Here is an 8,913-nt window from a genome sequence, read left to right on the forward strand (position 1 = left end):
ATCGTTTATATTTTATATTAGTTCATGTTGCTTTTGTGCAATAGATGAATAACAATTTATTTGTTTTAGATATTTTATGTTTAGATATTTCTATTTTGCTGGAGTCCCATGAATCATTTTATTCTCCCGCATCCCGCACACACACGAGTGTCTACCCGCCCGCACCAGCACTTGCCCATCTTGTCCCGCGCCGCAGTCTGTTGCGTCGGGTCTCGCGGGAGCAGGTCTCTAATCCACTGGCACTTGACTCGACAGTGCATGTGCTACATCCTTTTTACAATCTCTAGATTATAAAACACTGCATTCTGTCAGCAATGTAACACGGCAGTAACGTATAGAGACCTCGGCTTGTAACTATACTCTAATTACTATTTTGAAAATTATAACGCGTTAAATTACTCCGTTACTAAAAAAGTAATCAAATTACAGTAACGCGTTACTAAGTAATGCGTTACTGCCCAACACTGGTGACGACCCTAAGTCCCACTTGCCTTTTCAATTCTCGTTTTTCTAAACCCGTCGGACTTTCTTCTGTGGAACATAAAAGCTGATATTTGGACACATTGTGCCAAGTTTGTATATGCTGAAGCAAAGATTTGAAAGCTCAACATCCACTGGTCAGTCTATGATTTCATTGTATTGAAAGAGCAGCAACAACATTTTTTGAAACCTCTTTTGTTGTTTCCAAAAACAAGAAAGTCATATGTGTTCAGAATTTTCTTTTTTGGGCGAAATATTCATTGCAATTACTGTAAATTGAAAAGGCAAAATGTGATTTAGGGTCAGTTTGAATTTTCTCTTTTCTGATAATCTCCTTCATAATATATGTTCTCTTCTTTTTCCTAGTCTTTTTAAAGTTTTTTTTTTTTTAATTCTAATTCTCTTTCTCCATCTTCACAGGCAGATATCTCGAGCAGTGCTCATCACAGACAGATCTGTACTACCTTCAGAATCTGATCAGCAGGTATAAAGCTTTCTTTTTCATTTATTTTTATTTTAAATTCAGTTGTTTGTACTTTCATTTGTTCTTTTATTTAATTTTGTATGTTCTTTTGTTTGCTAATTCTTGTGGTTGTTCATACTTTTATTTGTATTTCTGCTTGTTCTATTTGATGTTCTTTAATTTGGTTTTCAAATTATGAAAATTATAAATTAATTTCGAATTATGGTTTTCGTTTCGTTTATTCTTTTGTTTGTTCATTCTTTCGTGCTTTTATTTGTTCTTCTGTTTGTTTTTCTCTTAGTTCTTATTTGTTCTTTTGTTCGTTTCTTTCTTTCCTTTTTTTGAATATTCACATGCACGTTTAAAGGGCATTGACCCATCTCTGCTGTGAGTGTGTTTGTGAAGCACATTTCTTGCCTGCCTTGCACTTTTGCTTTTCAACTTGTATTGCATTACATCTTTTTTTATGCTGCATATCATATTTGGATGGATTCTTGGGACACGTCCAAGATCCAGCAGGCATAGATGCAACAAAACATCAGAGCCGATTTGTGGGATCGTTACAATAGTTTTGACGTCCCGTTCTCAAGCGTAGCATTCTAAAGTGAATTATGAGAGGAAAAAATAACCAGTTCAATGAAAGGACAGTAATTCTGTTTGCTGTTACTGGTTTAGAATTGGATAAATAAATCTTTCTGATGCGAGAGTGGATGGTGACACGCAAGCATCCTCTTAGGCTAATTTGAGTGCTGTCCACCAGAGTCCAGGAAAAGAAGTGGAGTGGTCAGCATACCTTCTGAATCGCAGCCCAATTTGCTCTCCATCAGGTATTCATGCTTGAATATTCAAAGCAGATCAGGAGAGGAAGGAAAAGTGGGTGTAATTTATGCTCATTAGCCTCAGCGAACAGAAATTAATATCAGTGTCTTGACACAGTGTGGAAATGGAATATTACATGACTGTGTGTGACAAAACGTAATTAAATATTCAGGCTAGTTTTAATTAGCCGTTCGTCCTTTGGAATGACAGTCGCCAAACGAGCATTCGGTCAACGCTTTCTCTTCCTCTTTCACTCTTTTTTTTTTTGTTGGCATAGTTGTCGCACTTGGACTTGATTAAAAAGCAGTTTTAACATAGTTTAACCCAAGGACTGTATGAAAACATAACCGGATTATATAGATCCTGTTACACAGTCTAGCTCTCGGTTTAGCTCTGCCTTGTTTGCATTATCATCTATGCCAGTATCTACCCGACAAACTTACAACATGGGCAAAATAAAATATGTTTGTGATTCTGCACTGTTCGTAGTGCCAGGGAGAATCGGCATGTCAGTCATATGTTTTATGTAAACTATAAGATAGTATGTTTCCTGTTTTAATGGCAGATCTCATTGGTGACGATTCCTCCTCTGGAACCTTCTGCACCAGCTGTGAGGATGGTGGAGCTTTGTTCCTCCTCCATGACCTGCATGCCTGGCACCTGTGAGTTACACATCCACCACAATACATACATGCCATGATCACACATCAGTTATACAGTTACCATAATCATATGGTAAATGCATGTTGCACCACGCTTTGTCAAGCGTAACAATGATTTCCAAACAATTTGCAATTCTTCCTTTTGCCAGTTCCAAAATGTACCAACAACCTATTAATGGATAGTGTACCATTTTTGTATTAAGTTAAAGTCTACAGGACCAAAATATATATGTGTATTTTTGCTCACCAAATAAAGCAATAAGCCCCAAGAAGCCGTGGTTTACAGTGAATTTATAACAGCTAAGGGGTGTTGTAAACCCCCTTAGCTGTTATAAATTCACTGTAAACCACGGCTTCACAGGGCTTATTGGTTTTATAAAACGGTTATTCCATATACGTAGTAAGGTTTCACAGAATAAAACAGTGCAAATAAAGTGTAATGATTTAAATAAAAACAGTATTCTTCCACCAAACAATGTAGTTCCTCAGAAACAGTTGTGGTTCCAACAAAGTGGTTGCCGAGCAGCACACAGAAGTAAGCAAAGGTGTATGTTTGTAGTGTAATTTACAACAGCTTCGAATGCGGCTCAACCAATCAGAATCAAGGACCGGAACTATCCGTTTTATAAGCTGCATTTATTTGATCAAAAATAGGGTAAAAACACAAAATATTGTAAGATATTATTACTATTTATAATGTTAAACTGTAAAAACTGTTTTCTATTTGAACATATTTTAAAATGTAATTTATTCCTGTGATCAAAGCTGAATTTTCAGCAGCATTACTCCAGTCTTCAGTGTCACATGATCCTTCAGAAATCATTCTGATATGCTGCTGATTTGCTTGATTTCTTATTACAATCAATGTTAAAAACGGTTTTTGCTTTTGTGAAAACTATGATACACTACCATTTTAAAGTTTGGGTAAATAAGATTTTTGGGGAAAAAATACAGAAATTAGTACTTTTATTCGGCAGGGGTGCATTAAAATGATCAAGTAAACTTTTATAATGATACAAAAGATTTCTATTTCAAATAAATGCTGTTCTTTTTTTCCGTTCAAAGAATCCTGAATTTTTTTTTTACTATGGTTTATACAAAATTAAGCAGCAAAAACTGTTTCTTGAGCAAATCATCATATTAGAATGATTTCTGAAGGATCATGTGACACTGAAGACTGGCGTAAACCGTTATTTTAAATTGTAGCAATATTACTGTTCTTACTGTATTTTGATCTAGTAAATGTAGTCTTGGTGAGCATAAGGGACTTTTTTATACACTTTTGACCAGCAGTGCTGTGCATTTAAATGCTTCTTACAAAATGCAGATTTTAAACTATTAGTGATCTTCCAAAAATGATGTGAGTGATGAACATTGATAGTCTCAGAACACAGCCGAAAATGTCAAAACTGTCCTTCAAAACACTCAGTTCACCGCCCACCACAGCGATGACTCCATCATTAACTCCATTGTTATTTATGAAAGTTATTCTGTTTGTTACACTGGCCCTATTTTGCTATCAATCATCGTGAAGGGGTAGATCAGGTGGAGATGGTGGAGCGGTCTTGGAACGGGCCCCAGTGACTGACTCCGTCCTCACGGGGGAATGAAAAGCTTAATCAGCGGAACTCCTCTTCCTCTCTCTGGGAATTGAGTTCAGGGGAAATGATAGGAAGCTTTGCTTTGCTATAGCCCAGTCCCACAGGGAGATGGATCGTAGTCGTTCCTCTTTAAGTAATGCACTTCTACCTGAGAGCATCCCTCACAATCAGCAGATGATGATGACCGTGACAGACATGCGTTCACAGGAGAATATGCTCTTTATTTATCATTAACCACTTATGACAAGACTCTTTTAGTTACGCTGCTGGGGATGTTAGATGTGTTCTCGAGGGCTCCAAGCAACACCACGACTATTGATTATAGACTTTGAAGGTGAAGTGTGTGATTTTGGGCCACTGGCAGCACCAAACAGAATTGCAAAAATTATATCTGTTATTGGTCATCCTGCCCCAAAATTGACCTCAGGTTCAGCCTCATCTCATTACACTGGGTGCGAGTTTTAAGTATATAAAGTATTAGTATTTTAACATTAGAAATGCATACTTCACCTTTAAAATCTATATGAAATCAGAATAGACCCCATTTGTTTGCTTTATACTTTCATCATACAGCATTTCGCCTGACATTACTAAGTTTGAACCAAAGGATATCAGTGTATGGAGGACTTGGAGTGCCACTTAAAAATATAAATAATCAATTTATTAATATTTAATGATAATTCTTATTGAAAATGATTAAAAAAATTAATGAAATAGACTTTTAAAATTGTTAAAATTGTTTAAAGTTATAGTATAATAACTATGTATCTGTACACTTCAAATTGACAGTAGATGTTTACAACTGTAAATGGAATTTATTAATGTAGTTAAATATTAATGTAAGTACAATAATCCATCCAATATGAAAGTGTAGTTAGTATTGTGAGAAGTGTATTATTTCAAAAGTTGTGATTGTTTTATGATGAAAATCAGTTTTTTGTAATGCTTTATAAAAGTGCAATATTGCATTTTTATGTTACACTTTTAAGCATATATTTTAAAAGTAGATATAAATAGCTGCATTTATTTGTCAATTTTGGAAGTAACTTATTTACATTTTGTGAATGAATACATTAAAAATTGATTTATTTGAATTGATTGATTACTTGATTATTTGATTTTGTTTTTTTAAGTGGGACTCGTATTCTATATTTGCAGTGTTTGGTCTTATTGAATCATCTACATTCACTTCAGTTTAAAACATGTATGGAAGTAAAATGGATTATAAATGTTGCTTCATGTTGATTTTGCAGATTAAATATCATTTTTATTTTATTTATTTGGTACTACTTGTTTGTGCTACTTCAAATTATGCAATTTCATAAGTTTAGAATTCTTCCCTGCATTTCATGTATACTGTAGGGTAATATAAAAGTGTCCACTCAAATACAACAGGAAAAAAAAGCATTGTTTTTTCTTCAAGACTCTATATAGAACATATATGCCCATAAATGGGTATGTTATGAATCCACCTGTACTGCAAAAGTGTTCACTTTCAACTACCCAGGACTTTTAAAGTCAGCCCCTGGAGTGTCTCTGGCTGTGGCGAGAATCTTTTTCAAAACTCTGCAGTGTCCCGTGTGTCTTTAGAGCCTTTAGCGAAGCTGCACCTCCTGTCCCACTGGAGATGCCTGCATATGTGTGACACGGAGTCTGTGTGCCGCCCTGGGCTGCCTGTACTGGATTGTTCTCTTTGATCCTCACGCACACAGTGTTGTACCACAGACCACAGGAAGAAACAATGGAGAAGTAATGATAAGCCTGGAAGTGGTGTGTGAACTCTTGGGATTACCCAGGACATTTCCACAGATCCCACTAGTAGAGCTTCTCAGACCTATATGAGGATTGAGATTTGTTGTTTTGAGTTTTGGTGCCCGTTTCTTCTTTGCCCCTCTGCATCACTTTAAGGGCTACTTTCATGGAAAGTCAGAGCCTTACTGTAGTTCTTGTCAGATTGTTGGCCAAGTTTGTCATACTTATTTAAACAAGTTTTTGCCAGTAAAGTAAGCATGCTTTGAAACCTTGCCTAGTGCAGCTTATATGCAGCAGCTTGAGATTTGATTTTATGGAAGATAGTTTCCACCAAAGGTTAAAAAAATTTAAAAATGGTAATTGTGACTTAACAATTCAGATTTTTCCACCCCCTCACAATTCTGACTTTTTTTTAATTGAGAGAGGAAAACTTAGAGTTGTGAGATATAAACATTTTTAACCTTTTTTTTTTCAGGATTGCAAGTTTATTTTTAGTATGTTTTGGGTACACAGGATCATATGGAGGCTTTTTTCTGGAGTAATGAATAAAAAAGGTAACACAATTCAGACCAGAATTCAGATTCTGGTTATATATCATAATTCTGATGGAAAAAGTCAGAATTGTGAGAGATAGACTCAGAATTACAATATCTTCAAGAATCGGCTAAAACACATCTCTTCCATCTTTATTTGACCCTCTAACTCGAGCACTCTCTATTCTAATTCTATTCCTACAAAAGACTTGCACTCTACTCTATTCATTTACTAGCTTGTTTTCTTTAAAGAAAAAAAAAAAAAACCTAACACTAGCTTTTCTAATCTTTTTGTATTTATCTATCTAGTTGTTTTCTTTATTTCTTCAATTTGTGTGTATTTAATTTATTATATTTATTTTTGCATTTATTTAAATAATAATGTTTACAGTGTTATTACTTTTTACCACAAAGCATTCTTATACATTTTAGAGGACTTAAACTTTTCTCAGAAATGGTATAAAAGTGAACCATATGAAACCAAAAATAAAAAAAAAATATGTACCCTCAATTGCCCTAAATGGTCTGTTGTGATCTTTTTTTATCAGATTTGGTCCACTTGACCTGTTCATCATCTGGTACGGCCCAGGAAGATCTTGCTCCAGTTGTATCCGAGTTGTTTCACGTTTCCACCATTCCTGGAGAGGAACCTTCAGAAGGTAAGACCTGACCCAGCTCCTTCACTTCCAATTAAAACTCCCCATCATTTAAACCCATTAACATCTTCAGTCCTTCTGTGCATCGACCTCCGATTGCACATCCAGATTCGCTATACATCCTGCTAACAGTACTTAACTAACCTTGCCGCTCGTGTCAAAGAGAGATCATCTCTTCCTCTCTTTAAAGAAGAAAGATCTGGTATTGCTGTGACATTCAGCGAAGAGCTTACACAGAGACGTTATTGGCGATAACAGTGATTGATATCGATGGTGGTGTGGCAGGCAGGGGCCAGGCGCTGCTCCCATTGATTCCCATTATGCTCTGTCAGGGTCTGCTTGGCTCCTTCAGAGTGAATCTGAGCACGACCTGTCACATATGACCTCACATTACCTTCAGATCATAAGGGTGAATTCATATAGTGAGTTTGGATTTCAAAGATTGATCTATATATATATATATATATATATAAACAAAATATAAAATCAAATTTAAAAATATTAATAAGAAACAATAGTTATCTCAGTTATACTAAAACAACATTGAGGTTTTCAAGTAACAAGACTTTTTTTCAGATATGCAGTGGTGTAGCCTGACAAGCCACTGTAAAATAAAGCTCACATCTTTACAGCTGAGTGAGCTATGACAATAATCATGCTTTTTCTAGAATGTCCTCTCACTCCTGTTATTGAAGTGGTGTTAAGAAGTGCTATTCATTTTAGATGGTTTATTCAGACATTTAATTTCAATAAATTGGTAAAAAAAAAAAAAAAAACTTAAATTTTTAATAGTGTTCCCAGCAGCCCTCATACGTCATGTTAAATTGTCTGTTTTGTAAATATTTATATATTTTAATAAATGTTAACCATTAAACACAAAAACTAATAATAATAATAATTACAATTAATAATAAAATTACATTATATGCTGATTAAATAATCAAATTAGTTCTAATTAGCTGTATCTGAGAAAAGGCAAGCATTGAAGCGAAAAAGTGTTTTCATAAAAATTGTTATTGTGATATATATACTATATTAGGGCTGTCAGCCAAATAAAATGTTTTATCTAATTAATTACACGGTGCGGTGATTAATCTAATTAATCGCAAAATAAATTTGGCTTTGAAAATACCCACAAAAGATTATTTAAAGCTATTATTGTTTTAAATGAGAAAGTATTAAGTAGACATTACAAATAGTAGCTTTAAAAAGCAATATTTTATTTGATTAAACATAAAATTTATTACACTAACATTTAGGCTACAACGGCCTAACATAAACTGTAGAACATAAAAGAAGATAATTTGAGAAACATCTCAGTATTTTTTGTTCATGCAATAAAAGTCACTGGTAACCAAAACAGCTTTGATGCCAGCAGTCTTCAAAATACCTTCTTTTACAGTATGTTGCGCAAAAGAAAGTCCAGGTTTGAAATTACATGAGGGTGAGTAAATGATGACAGAATATTTTATCCCTATTTTTATGTGAATTATCACTTTAATTTTTTTATTTATGAATGAATGAATGAATGAACTAAATGACACTAGAAGAAACTAAAACTGCCAGCAGGTGGCAGTAAATGTCTTTGAGTCATTCATTCATTCTATTCATTTGATTTGTTAAAATGGCTGATTCATTCAGGAATGAAGAAAAGGGCTCTCTCTATGAATGGGCCTTTGAATCATTGGTTCACATTAGGGCTGCACGATTAATCGCATGCGATATTTAACGCGCATCTTGTCAGAAAGCCGGTTCTGTAATCAGCGGTAAATCTCCATCACCTGCGTGCTTTCACATTGAGCAGCATTAACTACACAGAGCCGTTGTTCACTGATGAGCTGCGCAAAAAATCGCGCGAATATGAACGTGGTTTTGCGCAACTCGTCAGTGAACAACGGCTCTGTGTAGTTAATACTGCTCAGAACCGGCTTTACTGATAAGATGCGC

The 8,913-nt window shown here is 34.9% G+C and overlaps 1 protein-coding gene across 2 annotated transcripts in view; it reads left to right on the forward strand.

Moving 5' to 3' along the window:
• Window positions 1–8,913, forward strand: part of LOC107661743 (rab proteins geranylgeranyltransferase component A 2-like) — a 71,506-nt gene that overhangs the window by 51,720 nt on the left and 10,873 nt on the right. For both annotated transcript variants that reach the window (XM_016451509.1, XM_016451510.1), the window contains exons 11-13: window positions 901–964; window positions 2,328–2,424; window positions 6,859–6,969. In XM_016451509.1, coding sequence (XP_016306995.1) covers window positions 901–964; window positions 2,328–2,424; window positions 6,859–6,969 — 272 coding nt within the window. The remainder of the gene's footprint in view (window positions 1–900; window positions 965–2,327; window positions 2,425–6,858; window positions 6,970–8,913) is intronic.

Source organism: Sinocyclocheilus anshuiensis, unplaced genomic scaffold (genome assembly GCF_001515605.1).
Source record: "Sinocyclocheilus anshuiensis isolate Anshui unplaced genomic scaffold, SAMN03320099.WGS_v1.1 scaffold207, whole genome shotgun sequence".
NCBI classification, from domain to species: domain Eukaryota; kingdom Metazoa; phylum Chordata; class Actinopteri; order Cypriniformes; family Cyprinidae; genus Sinocyclocheilus; species Sinocyclocheilus anshuiensis.